Source organism: Mauremys reevesii, linkage group 2 (assembly GCF_016161935.1).
Source record: "Mauremys reevesii isolate NIE-2019 linkage group 2, ASM1616193v1, whole genome shotgun sequence".
NCBI classification, from domain to species: Eukaryota; Metazoa; Chordata; order Testudines; family Geoemydidae; genus Mauremys; species Mauremys reevesii.
In genome coordinates this window covers 249,719,565-249,745,803 of record NC_052624.1, presented here as the reverse complement: position 1 = coordinate 249,745,803, position 26,239 = coordinate 249,719,565, and the positions used below count along the sequence as shown (strand labels likewise).

The window sequence follows — 26,239 nt, the reverse complement described above, 5'->3', positions numbered from 1 at the left end:
CCCCCCTCATTCTTCTCTTCTGCAGACTAAACAATCCCAGTTCCCTCAGCCTCTCCTCATAAGTCATGTGCTCCAGCCCCCTAATCATTTTTGTTGCCCTCCGCTGGACTCTCTCCAATTTATCCACATCCTTCTTGTAGTGTGGGGCCCAAAACTGGACACAGTACTCCAAATGAGGCCTCATCAGTGCTGAGTAGAGGGGAATGATCACATCCCTTGATCTGCTGGAAATGCCCCTACTTATACAACCCAAAATGCCATTAGCCTTCTTGGCAACAAGGGCACACTGTTGACTCATATTCAGCTTTTCGTCCACCGTAACCCCTAGGTCCTTTTCTGCAGAACTGCTACCCAGCCATTCGGTACCCTCCATGGAACTACTTTGCACTCTAGGGGATTATTACTTAAAGTTCTGAGATGGAATCCTAGCCCCATGGTAGTGAACAGGAGAGTTGCCAATGGTTACAACAAGGCCAGAATATCAGACTTTGTCTCTGGATAACTCAATCTTGGTGCTGGATCCTTGGATTTGGCCCTATGTGTGAACATCCAAGACAAGAATTTGGCCCAATTTGGTTAGGTTCTTTCAAGATTAAATAATTAACAGGAGAGTAAACCTGAATAAGTATGTTTATAGTATCAATAAACTACATCTTCTCCTTTTGTTACTGTTTTGATTATAAGCACAGAATATTCAGTAGAACAGTGGATTGACAACAACACACAGTACACAATATAAAAGCTGTTAGCCCACGAAAATAGTGTCTTTGGTTCTTTTGTTAATTTAGTTATTTTAAGGAGCACCAAAATCAAAATATTTAATGATTTAAAAATTTTTTTTGCACTTGTCTTATGACATTTGGTTCTAAAACACAGAAATATACTTTTGTGTAGATTATTCTCACAATTTGTAATATGGCAGGAGTGACCTGCAAGTTCAAGGATTTTTTTGTTTTTGTTCTTAATATGAATGATAGTTAGGGTTATGTGTTGAGTGCCCTAGACAGCAAAGGGAAGAAAGACTTTTAGTATGTATGATATTTTAGCCACATCTTTTACCCCACTGGTCATCCGGAATTACCTATTGTCGGATGTTGTAGTGCGACACATTGCAGCATGCACTATGCTGGTGATTATCGTGAACCAGGGCCCACAGCAGAGCCAGTCTCCAGGTAAGTGCAGCTGGCCTGTAGTAGGCTGCCTGATGGGCTATGCCACCTGTCTGGTTGGAAGAATCAGCACTAGCAGATCAGCTCTTAAGTCCAGCAGCAGCAGCAGCAATTCAGTGGCTGCTCAAAGCATTCGCCCACAGCTATGACAGCTCCTGTGCCTGCCTGTAGCCTTGCTCCCAGCCCTGCTTCTACACTGGTCCCAGCCTTGCCTCATTCCAGGTAACCCAGCTTTGTCCCCACACCTCCAATTCCTGGCCTCTGACTCTGGCTGTGACCCTTGCCTCTGGCATCTGACCTCTGACCAGCTCTGAGCCTGGTCTCCGATTCTTCGCTACCAACTCCTGTCCTAACCACGAGGCCTGATTACCGCTCTGACCATTAGACCTGCCTGCTGTTCTGACCCATAGACAAGAATGCTCAAGTCATGTGACAGTGATGTAAAAGCCACTACAAAACCTGGCTGGAATGTAGAGTCGATTTACAAGGGTTATGCAGATTGTTTTTTAAATTACAGAACAGTTTCACAAAATATAAAATGTAAATTATACTAATCACTCAACACATAACCCAATGTTTACTAGTCCAGATTCACTGGTATGCTCTGGCTGCTTTGTGTTTCCAGTTCACCTGGATTTATGACTGCTTGTGTAGCTGGACTAACACTTTGCAACCAAAGTGTAGCAGTGAATCTGGCTCAGCGATTTAAAAATAATTGCAGGTCAGTTGTAAGATAGAAACACCATCCTTAACTCACTCCATTGGGCCTGAGTATTGCAGTTGATATGTTATGTGAGATCACACACCACTATTAGGTTCCTCTGATAGATGACTATATCATATACACAACGTATGCACAATAGAATGAACTAAACATGAAACTTCAGGGTTGATACTGAATTCATGAGTTGAACGCAGATGTGAAATATTTGTAGACCTTTTAACAGTTTTAAAACACTCATGCGGAAGAGTTACTCCATGTGGTTCAGTGCCTACAGAATATTGTAATTATCTGTATGATAATAGATGGAAAGAGGAATCAATCAATCTAACTGCTATATATCCCAGTGAGAAACTGAAATACAATCATTAATAAAGAAAAAGACATGTTGATGAATTTCAAAAAAGGTAATTTATGTAGTGCAAAGCAACCGCATGGGTTATGTACTACAAATACTAGAGGAATTTCAGGGACTTGGGCCACAGTTTTATTTATTTTTTCTTATAAGGAACCAGAATTTCTCTCTTTATAGGCAAGACATCATATCCTATTTCACAGCAGTTATAAATGACCTCTTTGGGGAGAAATGAATCTTATTATATAAATCAATATCCACGTAATGAAAAAAAATACAAAGAATAGTCAGATAAACTTGCACAAAGGGCAGTCTTGAGAGAGCTAAGAGAATAAGTACTTAAAGAAAACAGATGAAGACTGGCAGATAGGTAGAAACTGCAAAAACAAGTGAGTGAAGAGATGTATGAGCTTTAGGGATGCTTCTTTCACTGGAATATCACTGCAGTAGAAATCCCAGTAGGCTGACATTAGGGGAGAAGTGTACTCACATTCTAAGGGAAAGGGAGTGAAGAAATACCATTGTAACATCAGTATGCACAGGGGTCTTATTTTAGGATTTCTAAACACCATATTGAAATACAGAGCATGAACTGAGCTTGTGAAGCTTCTTTCCTCTTATTGAGTAAGTCAACTTGGAAAAGTAAAAAACTAATTCTCCTCTTCTGTGCTCCCCTCCCACACACTGCTTTCAGCCAGCTCTTTCATGGATTTCTCTCAAACATCTTGTGTAGAATTCTGCCTTCGGTTTAAACAGATTAAATCATGGTCACCATTTCAAGTGAACTTGATATGGCAACATACAGAAGTAATATATCTTCATAAACGATTGTTGTGAAATGCAGAAGTTAACTTGCTCTGTTTGGATTATTGCTTGCTGAACACCAACATACTTTTCAGTGAGTGCAATAATTTAGCTCTAGGAACAATTAGTTTCATGACTTTTAAAATACATCTTCAGGAGACAAATAAATGTGAACCACTTGCTTTGGACAATGTTTACCAAATGTTGCCAACTCTCCATTGTCAGGCTCCACTCAGATCCTTAATAGCATTGCAAAGCACTGCCATACTGACTGAGCAAAATGAAATTTAAATCAGGCTTCTGTATGTCATTATAAAAAATTATACTATGATGACATATGCTAGAAGGGCATATCCAGGTATTTTTTATACAGCTGGAAATAATCTATGTCTACTTGAAAAACTGCAAGCATGTGTTAGATACTCTCCAGAAACTGATTTGCATAACAGTTAAGACTATTAAAAAGTATGAATACTATTAAAAAAAGAACACTGAGTATAAGAAAACTTCCTATAAAGACAGAGAAAGCTTTTGATGTTCAATTATATCATCTTTAAATATTTAATGTCACTGACTTGATTTATACTAACACAGACACTACAAGGACACTTGACAGGATCATATATATGGAGCCAAATATGCTAAAATAAAGATGTGAGGATTTACTATTTATTAGAAGATTCTGCAGTGGTCAGGCTGTGCACGAGTGAGAGAAGGGGCCCAGATAAGGAGCCTGACCTTGTCTATTATCATTGCAAAGGATGTAAAAAGGCAGAGACAAATTCTAACAAATGCAACAGAAAAACAAACAAATCAAGAACCTCCCTTTTCATTAATGATCATTTTAGGTATTAGAATATACACAACAAGTGACAAAAGGATATAGTTCCTTTAGTCCTACTGGGTCACAAATGAAGGAAGGGACTATAGCTCAAACGAATTGGGCAGTCATTGTATTCCACAGTATTTTAAAATATTGATAATTTGGTAACAGTTTTAATAATTCCCAAGTATTGAAAGAAGTGAAAACTCTACAGGATGTTTCTTCCCTTCTACTATGCGCACTGGATTTCTGCATGTCATTAGTTTCCCAGGAAATAGCTGAAAGATATTTGATCTGGCTGCACTGCCACATTGATAGAGTTCAGAGCAGAGTTTTGATTGGTGGATGTATATATGAGCAGCATTTTTTTAAAAAAAGCAAACAGGTGACAATTTATTTGTACAATAAAATAAACAGAACTGAACATTAGACAGAGTATATTTGGAAAAAAATTCTTGAGGTCAGTCATGGCTTTGCCATACAGGGCACTGCACTGTTGTGCTGCCCCAGGAGGTACCGGGGAAGGAGATTGTGTCAGAATCACAATCTGCTTCTGTTTCCACTTGTTTAGGGTGTGCGAGTGTATGTGTGTGGGGGAGAGTAGCACTTGGTGTGCCAATGCTTTGGGGGTGGAAAAAGCTCCTAACTGCTCCCTACTCAAAGCAGGAGGGGAGTAGCAGTTTTGTGAAGACAGCTTCCTCTCCTGTAGACACTCAGGATGATCTGGCCCGTAGAAGATTAATTACCATACACTTTTCTATATTAATTTAACTGAAGGAGGAAATATTTCTCACTCTTTGAGGAGGTGGGGATTTTATTTCTTTTTTTAGGTGACGCAGATGGAATTGTTGGTATAAAGTTACTTGTCAGGCTTCTGTATGTCATTACTTATTTATACCAACAAAGTTGACCCCCCCAAAGAAGAATTATTTACTAAGCATTTTCTAACTACTTTCATACCCATATTTTGATATGTTATAAAGGTGATGATAAACAGTGAAATCTAGTTGCTAGTATTCATCATGTCTATCTTCAGAATCTGTTTTGCATTTGCCAGAGAAATTGGAAGGTATTTTTAATATGCATATTGGTTATGTCTAGAATGAATAGTACATTTCTTTCTCCTCCTTTGTTAAACTTCAGATATGTCATATCATAAATGGGTCAAGCAGTTTTGTTGTATTCTCTATTGTCATTCTGTAACAACAAACAGCTGCAAAGAAAATGGGGTAGTAGTTCTGGACCAAATAACTATTGGGGAAAAACTCCAGTTAATGTAAAAGTCACCAGATTGAATAGTGACTAACCACAGCAACTAGAAAATGGTGAGACATTTAATTAGGGACAATTTTCCAGGTGAGATTAAGTTAACAATCTACGGACTGCTCTGGATTTCCCATTAGTATGGAACAGAATCATATGATGGTTCCTTCTCCCCAGGAGAACAATATTTGCACATTACTGATTAACAATTCTTTACTGAAAGAGAGCTTTTCAGCATTGCATAGGGACACACGTGGGCTCTGTAAAAACATGAGACGTGTAACACTCGGTAAACAGAAAGTAATGATCTTAAACAGGCCAAATCCTTGAACTCGTCATTAATAAATGTCCCCCTGCATTCAGCAGCCCTGGCTGTTGGGAGCCTGTTTTCTTCAAGTACTTCAAACACTAAAATCCAGGAACATTTATTATTTTAATCCATTACAGGCAGTGCTTGATTTAACTTTATTGGTTGTGGTGGTGGTAGTGGTTATAGTGGGGGTAGACCAATGTTCTTTTACACATCATTTCAAAAGGGCTTAATTATATTTTATAGCTTGGGCCAGGAATCCTGCTTGTTTTGTGTCGAACAAGGTTCAAATGAAGTTCAGGTCAGTGATGAATCAGAAGAAAAGTCAGAGATGGTTATCTATCTAAAATGAGCTCATCTCCCTTAAAGAAAGGCTAGGCAGGTACATAACCTTCCTAACACTACTGAATGCTAAATAGCATGGAAATCACATGTCGATTGTTGATCTGATAATTTCTGAATTTGTGGTGCCTGGTTACAGCATCAATTTAGGTCTAGAGAGAATCTCTTTCATTTTTGGTCAATTATTGTCATATGTATAGAATGATTTACAGTTTATTTGTAAATCATTATGCTACTATGTTACACTAACTACAGAAAAATTAATTCTAATAGAGAAAAATATGTAGTAGAATAATAAAAAAAAGTAGTGCTTGTATTCATTCATGTTGCTATGGATATTGAGTGAAATCCTGGCCTCCGTGAAATCAATGGCAAAACTCTCATCACTTCAATGGATTTCATCCACTGTGACTAGGGTGACCAGATAGCAAATGTGAGAAATCGGGACGGGGGTGGGGGGTAATAGGTGCCTATATAAGAAAAAGCGCCAAATATCAGGACTGTCCCTATAAAATTGGGACATCTGGTCACCCTAACTGTGACTGACAATGAGCTGGTAATACCATGAAGGTAATAATAATATGTAAGCTTTCATATAATGGCACTTTTCATCTTTAGAAGTCAAAGCTTTTTAGAAAGGTGGTTAACATTCTTATCCCCATGTTACAGATGAGGTAATTGAGCTCACACTTTTAAAAGCATCCACTAACATCTGGGTGCCTCCATTTCTGGGTGCTCAACTTGAGACACTTAGGGTATGTCTACACAGCATTTTGGAGCCTGCAAGAGCAAGCATCCCAGCCCGGGTTGACAGACTCAGGTTAGCACTCTAAAAATAGCTGTGTAGACAGTGCTTTGAAGTTAATTTAATAATAATTAGAGATATACCAATCTCCTAGAACTGAAAGGGGCCTTGAAAGATCATGGAGTCCAGCCCCCTGCCTTCACTAGGAGGACCAAGTACTGATTTTTGCCCCTGATCCCTAACTGGCCCCCTCAAGGATTGAACTCACAATGCTGGGTTTAGCAAGCCAATACTCAAACCACTGAGCTATCCCTCCCCCTACATGGGGGACGGGACAGGCTAGCTGCCTTGAGTTGCAGCTCAGGCTGGAGCTCAGGCTCTGAAGCCTGGAGGAGATCAGAGGTAGCCCCCCAAATCTGTTACCCCAGCTGGGGTGCTTGCTCCTCCAGGCTCCAAAAGGGCTCAACACTGGAGTGGGAGGTGTAATTTCTAGCTTGGGCAGACACGCCCACATCAGCTGTCATTGAGCAAGCATGCTAAAAATACCAGTGTACACACGGCTGCATGGGTGGCAGGACAGGCTAGCTGCCTTGAGTACAATTCCATTTGAAACCTTAGGTACATACTTGGAGCAGCTAGCCCATCCCACTACTTGCCCTGCTGCAGCTATTTAACATGACAGCTTCATTAAAAGCTAGCATGGGTAGGTCTACCTGAGCTGTAAATTACATCTCCAGCTCTGGTGTAGACATTCTCTCAGGGGTTGACTTTTAGAGGTGCTTGGAACTGCTGCTCCCACTGATTTCAGAAATAGTTGCGGGTATTCAGAACTACTGAAAATCAGGCTGTGGGCATCTTAAATTGGGCACTCAACAATGGAGGTAGCCAAAACTAGTGGGCAGCTCTGAAAATGTAGGCTTAAATAATTAGCCCAAGGGAGAGTTAGGATTAGAGTTTAGGTCTCCTGACTCCCCACTATATGCTTGATTCACCTAGGTCCCAGCTGCTCTACTGAAACAAATGATCCATGTATTAGATAAAGACATGTTTGTAGTGTAGCTATTATACAGAAAAATACAGAATGTTCAAAAAAAAAATCAAAGCACAACCCTTCAGCTATTATACATTTTCTGGTTAATGCAAGTCTTCTGTGGACACACCATGAAAAGCTGTAGTATGAGAATAACAGAGCTTCCACTATTGCTATACATAGCATATGCAGCTATACAACAAAATATAAAACAAAACATTCCCAAACCACAAACCCAGAAATGAAATCCCCATCTCATATATTAAGTATATGTGATTGCTTTCATTATGAAGGTAGTAACAGAGATTGAGAAAACAATGCTATTTGTTTTGAACGAACATAAAATAGTTTGATTCGGTTCCATTTGGAAGTTATCCATTCTTTGGAGGTTTAGCTATGTTAATTAGTGGTCCCACACATTTGGAACACATTTTCTTTCTTAAATCAGCAACCTTCAGTTAGTTTGCAATTAAAAAAAAAACAGACATGCCAGTTCATCAGTAGCAACTCAGAACCCTGTTATAAAGTAACAGTAGGGAATCTGACCAGGATTAATAGTGGTACTCAGTCCTGGGATTAGGTGGTGTCTTGTTTCATGGATTTTAGGCCATCTGTTCTTCCCTCCTTTTACTTCTGCAGAACGATAAACGCACCTCCACCTCAGGGACTATAGAAAGGAATTAGAATTCTTCTGCTTTTCATTATCACAAGATTCAGTAACTCATTTCATTGTCAGGATAATCCCCTTTTACTCTTTCTTTTGCGCTTGCAGGGTATGCCATAATGACAAATAAAATCCCAGATGTTAGAGACCTGCTGAGGTCTCCACCTTTTCTTGAGTGTTGGGTTTAAGCTACTTGGGACATAGTGTCAAAACTGACAGGACCCTGATGCCCACACCCAATATTCATTAAGGTTTGTTAGTGATTTGTATAGCTGTCTACAAGCTGCACTTCCACTTCAATCCTCAGTGGTCATTTAAATATTTAGTTTGTCCTCTGGCTTTTACTGACAAAGAATTCATTTCCTATTGTTCAAATGTTGGAAAGAGTTTATATTTCTTTCTAAAAGTAACAAATGTCTTCTGGGTGTTGTAAATGGCTTGTTACTGCTGCATATTATTTTAGGTAGTCATATCTAATTTAATGTTTTATTTCCCCTTAGGCTAACTTGCATATCTGCAGCATCCAAAGGCTATGACAACGCCTTAGCAAAGTTTTCTCAAGAGGGCCAGTTAACCGTGAAATGAAAAGTTTTGTATCTGGTTTATACCAATTAATATCCACATTTTATTTTTTATATTTATAAAAAAGATCTTAAATCCATTACATTTTTAATTTGTGACTAGTAGAAATACATGCAATTTTCACATGAGAAATTGAATGGAGTCTTTTGTCTCCTCTTTGCATGCTAAGATAATTATATCTGCATAATAGAGGAAGGGCAGTGAAAATTATTTAAACTGTTATTCTTTTACCAAGAAAACAATTCATTAGATTTTTCATGGTATGAGATCCTAACTTCGCAGGTATCAAGCAGAGAGTCTTCTCTCTTGTGCCCTCCTGGAACAGGAAACTGGTCCTGAGAGAGTCTACAGCTTTCTTCTTTTTCACTCTGGAGATAGTATGGTTCCCAATCTCTCTTCTACATCTTACCCAGGTGGGTGGCTCCAATTTCAAAATCAATCTAAATTAGCTAATGGGGCACATGTGGGAGATATTTGCACCCTGCTTGCTAGAATTTATTGGTGAATCTCTGTGAGTTATCCAAGTTTTAATGACATAAGGCACTACACAACAATGAGCTCTGTGCCTTGTGTGAGGTGCTGAGCACCGTGAAGAGCTACTGACTACAGTGAGACATGAAGGGTGCAAGACACCATGTAAGAGATGGCCAGAACCTCACAGGATCAGGCCCATTGTAATTCCTCAGAATGCTTGTGAACTTGGGCTTCCTGGTCAACAATACAAATAAAGTACCTGCAAGTTACCTGAGCAAACTCACAGCATTCACTATTTCAAGATGTGGCTCCAAATTTACCCAGCTAAAATTGGATCAAAATGTTAACTTCTGTCTTTAAACTACATACATTGGTTACAATTAAATTATTCATTTACCTTCACATTTAAACTACTGTCGTTGAATATGTCACAAAGTTATAACTGTTGTCTTTATTAAACTACTGTTAATGATAACCTTAGTCATAGAGTTTTCTGCAATACAGTACATCACATTCTATAATAATATTATATTACTAAAACCACTCAGGACTTTGCCATAACTACAGTGTATAAGTATTCTAGCAGAAATTGGAATCGTGATTAAAAGTCACTGTTGTATTAGAACCTGAAGAGTGTCCAAAAAAATGAAGTCCCATGAAACACTAATGGGGTTTGGGTTGTATAATATTGCAACGGGCTAAGTGGAATGGAGGTTTTGTAATTACTGGTAGGTCTAAAATATCCACAGTTGTGATGTGTACAATCACTATTGCAATTTATCCCATCAAAAAGTGAAAAAAAAATAATTCAACTGATTAGCCATTGTATTTTTCAATTTTCTTCTTAAATAACAGGATGAAAAAAAAATTAGAAGGTTTTGAGTTTGCATGATTAAAATGGTACTAACTTTAAATGTCTGGGGGGGGAAATAATTTTTCACAAATTACATGTGGCAAGCTTCTTTGTTAATTTAAAACAAAACAAAAAATAAAAACAACTTCAGTCATTATACGAGGTCATAAGCTTTTGTTCCCTCCCTCCCTCCATAAGGGAGGAAACAAGCCGACAACACATTCCCGTGTGTGTTTTTCTAAATAATTCTTAGCACATATGAGTCCTCGAGCATTACAAACCAACTTCATCTCTTACATTAAAACTCATCTGGAAATGGGGCCATTTACACTGTTTATAAAACACTGTCACATAAAATGCGTAAAAAAACATTTTTCACTAAAAATAGCTTGCGTAAGTAAGGGATTAGAGTAGTTTCTACTGAAATAATTGTTCCTTTGTAGTTTTTTCCATGATGTTTTTTGAACAGTTTTTTAAACTATGTTTATTAAAGTCAGCACATCAAAAAGGATCAAAGAGAAAGCTAGTGAGAACCAAAGAAACCCCAAGTGTGTTGTGTTGTCTCACTGGGGAGTTATGCAGATTCAAGTAAACAAGTGCAAATTGTTGAGGTTTTAATGAAAATTTTCTACAATTATTGAATCTGAAGTCATTCTATATAATAACATCTGTACAACAGATGGCCATACTGTATAAAAGGCAAGCAATGCTCCTTTTTCTTTCCCTGTTTTAACAGTACATCTGAGATGACTACTTTTGTCACTGTGCTCAGTTTGGTTCAGTAAATAATTCGTAAAATGCAGCTGCTACAGATGGTCACAATACTTATATGACTATAAAATCAAAGACACAGTAAAGTATTTGCGTATTAGTTTCATACTATAAAATATGTGACATTAACCCTGTTCAACTAAAAAGGTAAATCTATAAAACTTTTTTAAAAGAAAATTCTGAACTGACATATTTTAAATAGTCCTACCTCTCAAAAATCTGATTGACACAGCTACTGCATTTTTCAATTTAGCTAACTTGCATGATATTTTTTACACTTAATAAAACAATTCTTGCTAGTAACTGCAGTATTCTTGTGTCTTGTGAAGATCTTTGAGACAAAAATATAATTCAAGCCCCATCACAATGTTTTATCTTATTTCCTAAAGTTACCTTTAAATGTATTAAATAAGGTAGTTTTGAATGCAGTTCTTTGGAAATGTGTTTTTCAGTTATTGGAACTTAAAAACAATTTCCCACATTGCTGTGTTGGAATTCAAAAGCTCGTGTGTACGTGATGTGTTTTTCTTCTTATAAAACAGAAAGATACACTAATTTTAATAGAAGAAATGTGAAGAGAGTCTGTTGATCTTACTTTATTGTCTAGTTAGGGAAATTATTCATATTAAATGATTAGCTTTCATTTTGATTAGATTCGGCACTGCTATCGCTTTATTTAAAAGTGCTTGCCAGAATAAAAACACACTAGAGACTTGAGTGTAGTTTACCGCATTCAAAAAAACCAAGCATAATCTGTCTCCTGGCACTGCCTGAAAGATTAAGAAATACAACTTTGTAGCAGAATGTTTCTGAGGTTTAATGTGCAAGTCAAGGTAAGTCCTTCTGGGAGGATGAAAACTCAGGGGGAAGTGATATACACTGCTGAGTTTGCCAAATTGCTTTAAAGTACAGTGACAGAACAGGCTTGGCTTTGATATATAGAAGCTTATGTGGACACCATAATGTACCATCGGAGGGATAAAGTATGAGTACGACAGAAGGGAAGTGATGGAAAGAAAGAGGATTAGAACACACAGAGAAGGCTAAAACTATGTAAAGGATATTAAAAATGCCCTTTACTCTACTCAACTGCTGCTCTTTCCATACGAGGATTGAGATACGATTGGAAAAGCGTGGGAATGCATTCACTGTTCCTGTCTGTACTGCAATATATTTGTGGATAAATCAAGAATTTCAGCCTCTAGCACTTTCATAGCCTTTCATGTTCTATGAACCTTGAATTTTTCATTTTCAACTTTTAAAACAATAAAAAAGCACTGAAGTTTATTGGCCTGAGCAGGAATATTTCTGATGAAAAAGAAATAAATCACCTAGTTTGGCCTAGAACTCATACTTCTCAGCTACAAACCATTTTCTTTAGCTCTTAAGCTACACTGCCAGCTGGCTAGTGTAGCTGCATGTAAATGCACTATCTTATTAGTTTTACTAAGAGATTAACCAATACAGTTTATAAAGTGGTGCAAAAATCCTTAAACCTAAAGGGGAATCTATTTATGTTTGGCGTACTGCTAATTCTACTTACGGTGTGAAATTCCTCACATTTTTGGGCCAGTCTACACAAGAAGTGCTACATCGGAGTAACTATGCTGCTGTAGTGCGTCTGATGCAGACACTCTATGCCAGGGGTCGGCAACCTCTGGCACACGGCTCGCCAGAGTAAGCACTGTGGCGGGCCGGGCTGATTTATTTACCTGCCACGTCGGCAGGTTTGGCGGATCGCGGCTTCACGGGCCGCGATTTGCCGCTCCAGGCCAATGGGGGCGGCGGGAAGCGGTGCGGGCCGAGGGATGTGCTAGCCATGGCTTCGCGCCACCCCCATTGGCCTGGAGCAGCAAATCGCGGCCAGTGGGAGCCGCAATCCGCCAAACCTGCCGATGCAGCTGGTAAACAAACTGGCCTGGCCCACCAGGGTGCTTATCCTGGTGAGCCGCGTGCCAAAGGTTGCCGACCCCTGCTCTATGCCAATGGAAGAGAGCTCACCCATCAGCATAATTACTCCACCTCTTCAAGTCCTTCTGGGATTTGCGTCGCTCAGTGGGGTGGCTTTTTCACACCTTTGAGCGACATAAGCTGTAGTGTAGACGTGCCTTAAGTCTCACAGCAGTGACTTTTCTGTCTGAGTGTGTCTCGGTGCCTAATTCCTATTGATTTTATTGATTTCAGTGGGAGTTAGGTGCCTAGGCACTTTTGAAAATCCCACCACATGTCTATCTGCATCTTTTAGGTATCTAAATACCTTTAAAAATCAAGTCTCTAGTATCTACTGTGGGGAAGTTCTAATTTGTCTCTCTTGTATGCATAGCACATTAGCAGCATTACTTACAGTATCCATGTAGTCAGAATTCAACCCAGAATTATGACAAATTAATAATAAAACAGTAGCAATAGTTACAGCACTTTGCAATTTATTCCAGGCCCTCAAACATTTTACAAATACCATTAAACCATATAACATCCCTGACAGGTACAGGAAGTACTGAAACTATTCCCTACATTTACTAATGGAGAAACGGAGGCAGAGACAGGTTAGCTTATTGGTTCAAGGACACACAGTGAGTCCAAGGCAAAGCCAGAAATAGTACTCAGTAATCCTGAATTCCAGTCCCCAGTTCTAATTACCACACAATACGAAAAAGAATACAGGAGAGGGCAGGCTTGGCTTCTCTAATACTGGTGAACTACTGTATAAAATTGTAGTTCTAAAATTTACAGAGTTTGAGTGGGTTTGGGGAGAAAGGTTGACTTTTTTTTGGTGGTCTACTGGTTACAGTAAAAGACTGGAAATCAGGATTCTTAGGGCTAGATTCTCCAATCCACTAAACCCACTTTGTTCTATGTAAGCTGTGCAAAGTGACTTAAAGTGACGGGAGAAAGCTAATGGAGAATTCCAGGAGCACACTGTGCCAGCAGAAAGCTGGTGGAGACAGCACTGCTACCTCCTGTGTCAGCCTTCCCCACCCCCTGGGCTAAAGGGACTAGGGGAGTGGTGGGGAGGACAGAACAAAGAGCGGAGGGAGATGGACAGAGTGGAGCTCTACTATCATAGGGAACCTTATGCTAGCAGCATAAATTAGGGATGCCCCTGTGTAGCCATAACTTGTTCCAGGTCAGGCAGTCCTGAATCAGGAAACTGCAACCAGTTTACTGAGCTCCACATCAAACCCCAACTCCTACCTCAGAGCAGAGAATTAAAGTCATTGGTTCTGCTGCTAACCACTGTGTTACCTGGAGCAACAAACACATATCTTTATATCTCACTTTACCAAGCTGTAAAATGTGTAACATAATGATACTTATACAAATAAGTAGCAACTTTCATTGTTAAAAGCTCTTACCTGTAGTTTTATGTCCAGCTTTGACATTCAGACTTCCACTGAGGGTTGATAAAGATGCTAACAGGAAAGGTTTATTCGGGTGTGGCATGGTTTCCATAGAAACAACCATTTGAGCAGTATGAATGGAAATCTTTTGAAAACAGGAAACAACTCTCCACAAGTTTTCGTGGACTGAAGCCATCTGCTCTCCATTAGCACTTACTGCAGGTGAAGAATCCTTTCTTCTGGAACATTTGGGTGCTGATATGTCATCTTTGATTGGAATGCTATCAGCTGAAGCAGCAGCCTCCTTGCTAGTCTCATAGTCATTCGTCCTTATGATTTTCTTCAGGAAATGATTTATTTGATCAAGTTTGACAAAGCTCAGGTTTGCTTTCAAAGGCTTTGATATAGCCACATTTATGTCAGCTGCAGAAAAGATTTGAGAGAGACAAAAACATTATCAATTACTCATTTAATGGAAAAAATAATTACCATTCATTTGAAGTATGGAGGGAAAATATTATTTCTCTGGCTGATTTTGACATTTGAATAAAATTACTAAAACACTGATAACTGTTTGAATGGAAGAAAGCTAACACAATCTTATTTTCTTGTTTCTGTTCAGGGATCATCACAGCCTTATGAAAAGACAGACAAACTCTAGTGTGTAGGATGGTAAATCCATAAATCTGTGTGCATCAGACTGAAAATATATATTCCTCATTCCCTTGAGTTTTTGTCAAACAACTCTAGTGGTACTGTATATAAACTCAAAAGCTGACAGTGGAAATTTTCATCACACTTAAATTGATGGATAATGTGTATACTTTTTTGGTTTTCTATCAGTGGTTATATCATACTGTTTTAAATGTATTTTGTACTTAAATATGAACTGTAAAGCAAACCTAAAAAATTAGTTATGCTTAATCTCTGCTTAGGGAAACATTCAGGACAGAAATAATGTAACCTTTTATAAATATTTCTCCCCTCTGTGAACTCTTGGTACTTCCTGTGAAATTATATTGATATTTCCTGGTTTAATTAAAATATCTTACAATGCATTATTTTGAGAAATCACAATAAAATGAATTTCATGGGTTGCAATGACATTTCTAATAGTTGTGATGTTATATTCCCGCAAAGTACCAAGACGATTATGTAGATGGGCAGCAGAATTTTTTGGTTAGTTAAATCTTATTTTTATGCTGCTGAACACTTCTCAGAGCCAGTGAGTTGGTGCTTTCAGCAAAGGAATCCAGGTTTATCTCAGTTTTTATTGTCCTGGCCACACTATAAGAAAGACGGGGCAATGGATGTGGTTTAATTAAAACAGAACTTTACCCACTTAAAATATATGGGAATACCCAACAACAAATCATACAGTGCAGGCCATCAATATTTCCTTAATTGTTTCCCCTTACTTTCAGCCCTCCCCCTACCTAACCTGGTTCCACGTAGCCCATTGCTGGGACCCTGCTGCCCTCCTCTCATATAAGGATTGAGGGGGGCTAGAAAAAAGGAGGGAGATGGCTCCTCACTGTACCAGACTTTAGGAGCCCTGAACCCACTTCCCCACCTCCTTTAAGAGATACTTTCCTCTAAATCCCCTTCCAATCCATTTTTTTCTGATAACTATATCCCTTCCATATATCTGCACTGAGCATCTGCCAAATTTTTTAGTTATTACATTGTGACATCATAACCAACCCCCTCTGCCCCACTCCATCATGTCCCAGACCTGCTGTGGGGAAGGCGAAAAAATCCACCCCAACTTGGGCATCTGGCAGTAAGGGAAAAATTTCTTCCCAGCCCCCAAGTAAAAAGGCAACTAGCATAATGCCCACAGCAGATCATGAGGCAACCCGGTTCTATTCTTAATCAGTCTGCGGGAGGGTGGGTTTTGCCAGCCTGATCACAGTGACAGAGGGCTTCTCCGCAACTGCCTGGGGTATAAATAGCCCTCTCCCCCGGGTCATCTGGAAGGACAGTGTCTCCACACACATACCTGGTCCAGCTATTTCCTGTTCCTCCTTACCCATCTAGGTAATTTCCCCCTTTTGTACCAATTGCAGAGGGAGCCCCTTTTCGTCCAGTCAGATAGACAAACAGCCACTGCATACAATTGCTGTGAGTACATTTTTGCCTTGCAGTTCAGCTTTCATTCAGTTATGAAGAATGAAAAATTGTAGTTGCCCTTTTAAGGAAAAAGGTTCTTTTTTTCTCTGTACAGTTCTTTTCAGTTACAGAGCACAACGTGATCACTTTCACTCATGCAACTCAGCTGTCTGAAATGTTCACAACAAAATACAAAACTGCCTGATTTTAGGTTTTGTTACAAGTTCATGTTGCAGACAGTTTGTTGAAAGGTTCACATAGGTTGATAAACCTTTAAATCAAAGTTGGGCCAAGTTTCAAGTTTGAAATGACCAGCTTGTTCTTTTAAGACAAAATCATTTGAGATTTGTGGTTTATACAAATGAACTCAGCTCTTCTGCTTCTCAGGCAATATGAAACTTTTTACCTCAAGGATAAAGGGCAGCAAGATTAGGTCCTTACACCACAATTCAGAAAATCACGTAAGCACACACTTAAGTTTACCATTGATTTCAACAGGCTTAAGTAAATGCTTATGGGTTTTGTTGCAAGGATTGGTTCCTGGGTTAGTGTTTTTGTTGTGTGGTGTGTGGTTGCTGGTGTCCTTCCAACAAAGCCTGTTGCCAACTCTGTCCGCATATCTATTCAAGGGACACCAGCATAGGACCTAATCACATCAGCCACACCATCAGAGGCTCGTTCACTTGCACATCTACCAATGTGATATATGCCATCATGTGCCAGCAATGCCCCTCTGCCATGTACACTGGCCAAACCAGACAGTCTCTATGCAAAAGAATAAATGGACACAAATCAGACGTCAAGAATTATAACATTTAAAAATCAGTCAGAGAATGCCTCAACCTCCCTGGTCACTCAATTACAGACCTAGAAGTCGCAATTCTCCAACAAAAATACTTCAAAAACAGACTCCAATGAGAAACTGCAGAACTGGAATTAATTCGCAAACTGGACACCATTAAATTAGGCTTGAATAATGACTGGGAGTGGATGGGTCATTACACAAAGTAAAAACTATTTCCCCATGCTAATTCTTCCCCTACTGTTACTCACACCTTCTTGTCAACTATTTGAAATGGGCCATCCTGATTATCACTACAAATTTTTTTTTCTCCTGCTGATAATAGCCCACCTTAATTGATTACTCTTGTTAGAGTTGGTATTGCAACACCCATTTTTTCATGTTCCCTGTGTATATATATCTTCCTACCGTATTTTCCACAACATGCATCTGATGAAGTGGGGTTTAGCCCATGAAAGCTTATGCCCAAATAAATTTGTTAGTCTCTAAGGTGCCACAAGTACTCCTCGTTCTTTTTTTTAAAAAAGTAAAAAAATCTATTAGTAAATTTTCAAAAGTGTCTAAGTTTCCAAGTCCCACTGGGATTTGAGTTCCTAACTCACCTAGATATTTTGGAAAATCATACCCTGTTAGATCATCTTTATACATCAAGAAGTTGCACTTATGGACCAGATTCAAAATATTTGTTGGTGTTGCTTCACAGTTAAGCATGTGAGAAACTAAACTGGAGGAGAGACACCTTATTTTTCAAGAGCATATTTGACTACTGATGTTTTCCTGTAGCAGTATATTCTACTTCTGCAAACAGCAAGAATAAATGAATCCTAATATGCATGTTCAACAGGAGAGGTGACAAGATAAAATCCTAGAGCATTCTGCATGAGAGAGCCTTAAAGGAGAGATGAGTAATTGCCCAGTAGTACTCTCTTGGGATCTCTCAGACAGAGAAAGATATAGGGATAGATTAGTCAGAGAGATTGGACTGAGGTGCACTTGCAGAGCTGAGTAGGGAAACTTGCACAGCACCTGTCTCATTATGTCTGTACTTAATTAGTGCTATTAGTCACTTGTTTTCATAAACCCTGAATTCATCCAAAAAGCAATAAAAAAAAAAGTTAGCACTAAAACACAGGAGCAACACAAGCCAGGGTAAGTGGATGGCTTCCCTGTTTTCCACACTGAAACAGCATGTGTCACACAGCAAAAAATGTTGTCATGCCAAACATGACAAAGTTTTATATTAGGTTATTATTATACAGTGAATCAGGCCTAACAGAAATTGGTGGGTCAGCCAAGAGCATAATTGAAGAAAATAAAACATTGGAGCCTTTATTGCAAATATTTTAACAATCTCATAATGAAAAAGATTATGCAACAAGATTCTTTGGCATTTTAAGTAAAACATAAAAAATAAAAATAAAACTGAGCAATCTACATGATTTTATTGTTTGCCCTGTTTTATACTTTCTCCTTAACACTGTGAAAGGAACATTAACATTCACTCTGAGAAAAACTTGTTTAAGTGATGGACAGAATATATATCAGTGGAGATTGGTGGCATCTTACAGCAGCAGATAAAGATAATAATGGGTGAAATTTTCAACCCCTTACTTGGCCCCTTCACGCCAGGTAAAAAAGGCCATTGCATCATAAAGGGGCACTAAAAACATGCATAGAGGTGGGAGAGAATTCCCCAGGTACAAGAACTAAGACAGACAGCTGCAGACTGTCCTTTGAGGACACCTTCACAAGCCATGGCACACCGGTGGGAAGAGCGTAGGGCCACAGCACGTAGCGCAGAAGACATTAAGGGCAGTGCTGCTGTCCACAGGCAGGCAGACACATAGGCTGCAGTAATGTAGACAGTCCTTCAAAGCTATCTAAGGGCTTGGCTACACTTGAAAGTTGCAGCGCTGGTGGAGGCTTTCCAGCACTGCAATTAGTAACCATCCACACCTGCAAGGCACATCCAGCGCTGCAACTCCCTGGCTGCAGTGCTGGCTGAACACCTGGTCTGGTTGGGGTGTAGCGATTGCAGCGCTGGTGATCCAGCGCTGCTCGTCAAGTGTGGACACATACCAGCGCTGTTATTGGCCTCCAGGGTATTAGCAGATATCCCAGAATGCTTTTATAAATTCTTTTATAAATGCTTTTATAAAATTTTATAAATTTTATAAATTACAAAACTCTCTTTGTTTTGTTATGCAGCCTCTCTTTGTTTTGTTGTGAACTCGGAGCTCCGTAGCTCCGTTGATCCCGGAGCTGCTTATCTACAAACACAGCTCCTGTTTGCTGTGATCAATCTGTACCTGGCTGTGAACAATCAAATGAGATAATGAGGCAGTGTTTGCTTGACAGAAACGGGGCAGAGGGGAGAGAGGGAGTCCAGTTGGCTGCAGGCTGTTTGCAGTTAAGAGTTAAGGGTAAGGGATCGGGAACATGTTCTGATTTTTCAAGGCAGGAAGGTAACACACAGTGTTGGCTCCAAAAATCCACTCTCTCTCTCTCGCCCGCTTCCTGTCACACTACGCCCCACCCCACCCCCCCTCTTTTGAAAAGCACGTTGCTGCCACTTGAACGCTGGGATAGCTGCCTATAATGCATCACTCCCAACAGCGCTGCAAATGTGGCCACACACCAGCGCTGGTAGCTGTGAGTGTGGCCACACACCAGCGCTGTTCCTACACAGCTGGATGACCAGCGCTGTAACTCCCAGCGCTGCAACTTTCAAGTGTAGCCAAGCCCTAAGTTACACTAGAATCAGGAGGGGGCAAAGGTGGCTTACAGTTACCTTAGCTCTCTCCTGAAGGGCAAATTCTCCACAGAATCAGTTTCAAAACAGGATAGGCAATTCTCACCCCATCGTGGTCTGAGGCTCTTCCATTGCAAATAAACAATAAAGGGATTCTTAACAAACTGGGATAAAGTGGACTATTCCAAATTACATAACTACATACGAATAAACTGTATTAGAGGATCTCATGGAAAAATATTTTCTTCCAGTGAAAAGTGCACTTAATTAATCTGCTTTCCTGTTTGCTGTACTTTTCTCTCCATTCCCTTGCCACATATCTTTAGATTACCAAGTAAATCCAGGTCTGTCAGTTATTAGTTTCTAATTACCCTTCACAACTTTCTGAACAGCTACTAGGAAACAGAATGATGAAATGACTATTGAGTTAAAAGGAAATTAGACAAACAAAAATAAATTACACTTATTATATGCTCCCATCACACCAGGAGATGACTTAACGGTGAAAGGAAAAGAATCACGTTGCAATAATGAAATCAGAGAGGGAATTCAGATCCCAGAGGCGATTCTATGGAGTTTATGTTAACGTATACCTTGTGGGGGACCAAAAATCAACTGGAGTAGTTTCCTGAAAATTATTTCCAGCTATTTTCTCATTTAAAATGTTCCAACTTCACTTGACCCATTAGTCATCATATTACTTACAGTTATTATGTATTTTGAAATCTATTACAAAAAACCCAATTGATTCAATATGGCCTGTTTTAACAAAATCATAATATCTATAAAAGAAAATGTATAAGCAGCGCTCTGAAAATTCTGTCTGAAACAATTTCTTCCTTTGACATTTCATTATTAAAGGTGTACCAAAAATAGGTGCAGACTTACAGCAGTGTGACTATTTTCTCTCTGTGAAATATTTGTGTAAGCTCTGTGTTGATGTCTTTTTACACCATGAATTAGGGGTGACTGTATAATTCAAAAGTGACAGAGCCATGAACGAGTTGTGTTGGTCAACCCCAACAAGTGGAATGAAAAATTCTACATATACATGGACCAATCTGTTAAAATAATACCAGGCAATATTCTATTTCTTCTCCTGCTTAGCATTTCAAAGTTTGATTTTTTTGGTCAGTTTTCTCAGTAGTAGGTGTGCCATTTCCAATAGAGCCTAACCTAGAATATATGGCTAAGTTAGTTACTGGATGACTGTTTGAAAATGCTGGGAAACTGAGAGAACCATGACTATTTGCTTTTGGTAGATATGAAATATAAATATATCTTAAAAGTGAAAATATATGAGTTACATACTTCAGTTCTGAAAATATTAATATGTATACATGTTGTAGTATCCTTACCAATTACTGTGGAGACAATGGCAATATACTTTAACTTGTAATGCCTAGGTATCTGACAGATAGGTTTCACCATTACAAAGTCTACATTTGCCAGTTATGGCACAGTTATAGCTGATGTACTACATTGTTTCCCTATACTTAGAATAGGAAAAAAGTGCCTCATCCTGCAAGGTGCTAAGTACCCTAAGCTCTTGTTGAAGTCAACAGGCTTGATCCTGAAATGTGCCAGAACTGAAAATATAATAGGTCATTATTTCTATTAATTTGTATAGTACCTACCTACTAGGTGCTGTACATTTTTTTTTTTTTTTGTGAAAAAAAAAAAAAACATGAGGGCATAAAATAAAAAAAAAAAAAAAAAAAAAAGTCATGGATCTCATACTTTTTTTTTTTTTTTCAGTAGCCAGAGGGGGAGAAAGGAAAGAAGGAAATGTGTTCTTGTTTTCTTTTTTTTTTTTCTTTCTTCTCTGAATCTGAATGATTTTCTTCCCCTCCCCTGGCAGAGGGGAAGAAAAAAAGTTTTTTTTTAGGAGCTGGGACTACAGGATTATCTTTTTTTTTTTTTTTTACCAAACAACAAAGCAAAAAAAAAAAAAAAAAATAACTTCTTCATAACCTTAAGATAAAAATAAAAAAAAAAAAAATCTCTCTCTGCTCTGGCTTAGAATTAGGAGTGGAGAGACTGGAGAAGCACTCTTAGAAATAAAAAATTATTATTATATGGGTTATATTGTGGTTGTTTTTTTGTGATATGAGCAGCTACTAGCTACTATGAGCTAGAGAATCTGAAAATCTCAATCAGTGGGGTTTCCAATATATAATTTATAATCTTTAATCTTCTCTCTCTTCTCTCTTTCAAATGAAGATGACACCACACATGACCCCACCAGTTGTTGTAAAATTTATTTTTTTTTTTTTTTTTTTTTTTTTTTGCCATTGCCATACTTCTGCAGCTGCTCTGCTTTTTTTTTTTTTTTTTTTTTTTTTTTGAGAGATGAGGATGAGGTATGGGTAGGCTCTTTATCTTTTACATTTATTATTATTGATGGTGGTGATGAGGTGGGTGGGACTGAAAGGACTGAAAGAAAAGTGTCTCAGTGTATATAATATATATTATATATATATGATGATATACCATAATGACAGAAGAATCCAGAAGAGAAGGGAGGGGGTTCATCATTTTTTTTAGATTTTCAGGATAATATGAATGAATACATTGAGCAATTCAAGATCCAAGATGATTTGCATATATTGTTTCCTTTCAGAAGATTCAAACAAATTGGAGAATCAGTCATTTGATCAGACAGGATCATTTGATAGGAGGGGTTGATGTTCAAATGTAGATATGAGATTATTTGTTTGTTTTTTTTTATTTTTTTTTTTTTTTTTTTTTTTTTTTTCTTTTCTTTCTCTTTCAATCAAAAATCAAATCTTCAACGCACATTTCTGCAGGAGCCCTCTCATGTGGACTGCCTCCTTCGGCTGGGGTTCCCCCAAATCATGCTTTGGATTTGGGGATGTTAAATATTGCAGAATTGTAGTCTGGGCAAGGGAAGAAAATCCAGATCACTCTATTAGGGGGGGAGGGATAGCTCAGTGGTTTGAGCATTGGCCTGCTAAACCCAGGGTTGTGAGCTCAATCCTTGAGAGGATCATTTAGGGAATTGGGGTAAAAATCTGTCTGGGGATTGGTTCTGCTTTGAGCAGGAGGTTGGACTAGATGACATTCTGAGGTCCCTTCCAACCCTAATCTTCTATGATTCTATATCATATCCTCTTCCTGATGAATATTCTTCTTCAGAACTTAGAAGACTGATGGGCACAAGCTGTCTGTTTCTAGACAACTGCTTTAGGACATGCCTAAACTAGCACCTATGCTGACAAAATTTTTGTTGCTCAGGGGTGTGAAAAAACACCCCCCGAGCAACTTAAGTTTTGCCAGCATAAGCGCTCGTGTACACAGCACTATGTCAGTGGGAGACACTCTCTCACTGACATAGCTACCGCCAGTCATTGAGCTGCTTTTATTATGTCAAAAGGAGAGCTCTCTCCAGTCGGTATAATGAGGCTACACAAGCACTCTTACGGCGACACAGCTGTATTGGCATAGTTGTGCCAGTTTAAGTTTGTAAGTGTAGACAAGGTCAGGCTTGAAAAAACCCTGGCTGGGATGATTTAGTTGGGGATTGGTCCTGCTTTGAGCAGGGGGTTGGACTAGATGACCTCCTGAGGTCCCTTTCAACCCTGATATTCTATGGCCTCAGTCTCTTATAAAATCAAAGAAATGTAGAGCTGGAAGAGACCTTGAGAGGTCATCTAGTCCAACCCCCTGTGCTGAAGCAGGACCAAATATACCTGGACCATTCCTGAAAGGTGTGTTTGTCTAACCCAGGGGTAGGCAACCTATGGCACGTGTGCCGAAGGCGGCACGTGAGCTGATTTTCAGTGGCACTCACACTGCCCGGGTCCTGGCCACTGGTCCAGGGGGCTCTGCATTTTAATTTAATTTTAAATGAAGCTTCTTAAACATTTTAAAAAACCCTTATTTACTTTATATACAACAATAGTTTAGTTATATATTATAGACTTGGAGAAAGAGACCTTCTAAAAACGTTAACATATATTACTGGCACACAAAACCTTAAATAAGGCCTGGTCTACACTAGGAGTTTATGTCGAATTTAGCAGCGTTAATTCGAATTAACCCTGCACCCGTCCATACAACGAAGCTATTTAGTTCGACATAGAGGTCTCTTTAGTTCGATTTCTGTACTCCTCCCCGACGAGGGGAGTAGCGCTAAATTCGACATGGCCATGTCGAATTAGGCTAGGTGTGGATGGAATTCGACGCTAATAGCTCCGGGAGCTATCCCACAGTGCACCACTCCATTGACGCTCTGGACAGCAGTCCGAGCTCGGATGCTCTGACCAGCCACACAGGAAAAGCCCCGTGAAAATTTGAATTCCTTTTCCTGTCTGGCCAGTTTGAATCTCATTTCCTGTTTGGACATCATGGCGAGTTCATCAGCACTGGCAGCGATGCAGAGCTCTCCAGCAGAGGAGTCCATGCAATCTCAGAATAGAAAGAGGGCCCCAGCATGGACTGACCGGGAAGTCTTGGATCTAATCGCTGTGTGGGGTGATGAGTCTGTGCTTTCGGAGCTGCGCTCCAAAAAATGGAATGCAAAGTCCTATGAGAAGGTCTCCAAAGCCATGGCAGACAGAGGATACAGCCGGGATACAACGCAGTGCCGCGTGAAAATCAAGGACCTGAGACAAGGATACCAAAAAATCAAAGCGGCAAACAGATGCTCCGGATCCCAGCCCCAGACATGCCGCTTCTACGAGGCACTGAATGCCATTCTTGGTGGGTATGCCACCACTGCCCCACCAGTGTGCGTGGACTCTGACGATGGGATAGTGTTGACGGCCGGTTCCTCGGCGATGTTTGCGGACGGGGAAGATGAGGAAGGAGATGAGGATGAGGCAGTTGACAGCGCTTACAACGCTGATTTCCCCGACAGCCAGGATCTCTTCATCACCCTCATGGAGATCCCCTACCAACCCTCCCCGGCCGTTAACCCGGACCCTGAATCAGGGGAAGGATCAGTCGGTAAGTGCTTTAAACATAAAAACATTTATTTTTAATGGAACAGGAATCTGAACTATGTGAAAAGAAGGTCAATATATATGGGGATAGAACAGAAATCCTCTTGGGAGATCTCCACGAAGCTCTCCTGGTGGTAATCGAAAAGCCTACGCATGAGGTTCCTGGGGAGAGCTGCTTTATCGGGTGCTCTGTGGTAGGACACTTTTCCGCGCCAGGCTATCATCAGGTACTCAGGGAGCATTGCCTCCATGAGCATGGCAGCATAGGCCCCTGGTTTGTGCTGGCTTTCACGCAGCATGTGCTCTCTATCTGTGTCAGTGATCCTCCTCAGGGTGATCTCGCTCGGCGACTCCTGCATTGAATTAGGGTAATTAGGGTAATGTTAGTATTGGGAATGCTTCACTCTTCCTTTGCATAACAATAAGCGTCGGTTTACGGCCACGTGGTGGAGGCTGCAGAGGGGCAGCATACAGGGATCTTTCCCGGGGACAGCCGCGAGGGGGTGGAACAGGGGCAGAGTTCATGCTTTCTGGATTGCCTGCAGCAGGAGGGCACTGCTATACATTAAGTTTTAAGCAGCCAAAAGTCTACGGCTTACCATGCCTGCCTTCTCCACGGATTCTGCTGTCCTGCCCTGCTTGTCTGATCTCCAGTGCAAGTCCCCAGGCAATGAATACAAAGGCCGAAAATTCGAACTTGTCCTGAGTGCGCATGAGATAGGTGCTGTGCATGGTCTTGTTCACAGAGACAGACTAGACTATGTTCATTGTTCGCAAAAATGTATCTTTGTAAGGAATTCACTCCCTTTTTCCCATCACACAGCTGCAACTGTCTCCCGATCTGCCCCAGCATCCCCCTCTCAGAGGCTGGCGCAGATTAGGCGGCGAAAGAAAAGAACATGGGACGAGATGTTCGCTGAACTTATGGGCTGCTCCCGAGCCGAGGTGGCCCAGCAGAGCCAGTGGAGGGAGAACCTCTCTCAGTACCAGCGCTCACACAGCGAACGGGAGGACAGGTGGCGTCAAGAGGACCAGCAGGCGACTCAAACGCTGCTTGGACTAATGAGGGAGCAAACGGACACGCTCCGGCGACTTGTGGATGTTCTGCAGGACTGCAGGCAGGAGGACAGAGCCCCCCTGCAGTGTATCTGCAACCGCCCTCCTCCGCCACAAAGTCCCATACCCCCCTCACCCAAAGTAACAAGAAGGAGGGGCGCCAGAAGCCGTGAAAACTGTCACTCCACCCCTGCAGAGTGCTCAATTACCCAAAAGCTCTCATTCCCTAAATTTTGAGAAGTCCTTCTCTTCCTGACTCACCCAAGCCCCAATCCCAGTTTCATCCTCTAACCGTCTAGTTGA

At 40.1% G+C, this 26,239-nt stretch overlaps 1 protein-coding gene across 13 annotated transcripts in view; it reads right to left on the bottom strand.

Moving 5' to 3' along the window:
- The window catches only part of VPS13B (vacuolar protein sorting 13 homolog B), a 917,098-nt gene that overhangs the window by 139,774 nt on the left and 751,085 nt on the right, over positions 1 to 26,239 (bottom strand). For all 13 annotated transcript variants that reach the window (XR_005593500.1, XM_039522053.1, XM_039522049.1 and 10 more), the window contains one exon: positions 14,263 to 14,670. Coding sequence is in view for 12 of the 13 variants with exons in the window: in XM_039522053.1 (XP_039377987.1) it covers positions 14,263 to 14,670 (408 nt within the window). In the remaining variant the exon portion in view is untranslated. The remainder of the gene's footprint in view (positions 1 to 14,262; positions 14,671 to 26,239) is intronic.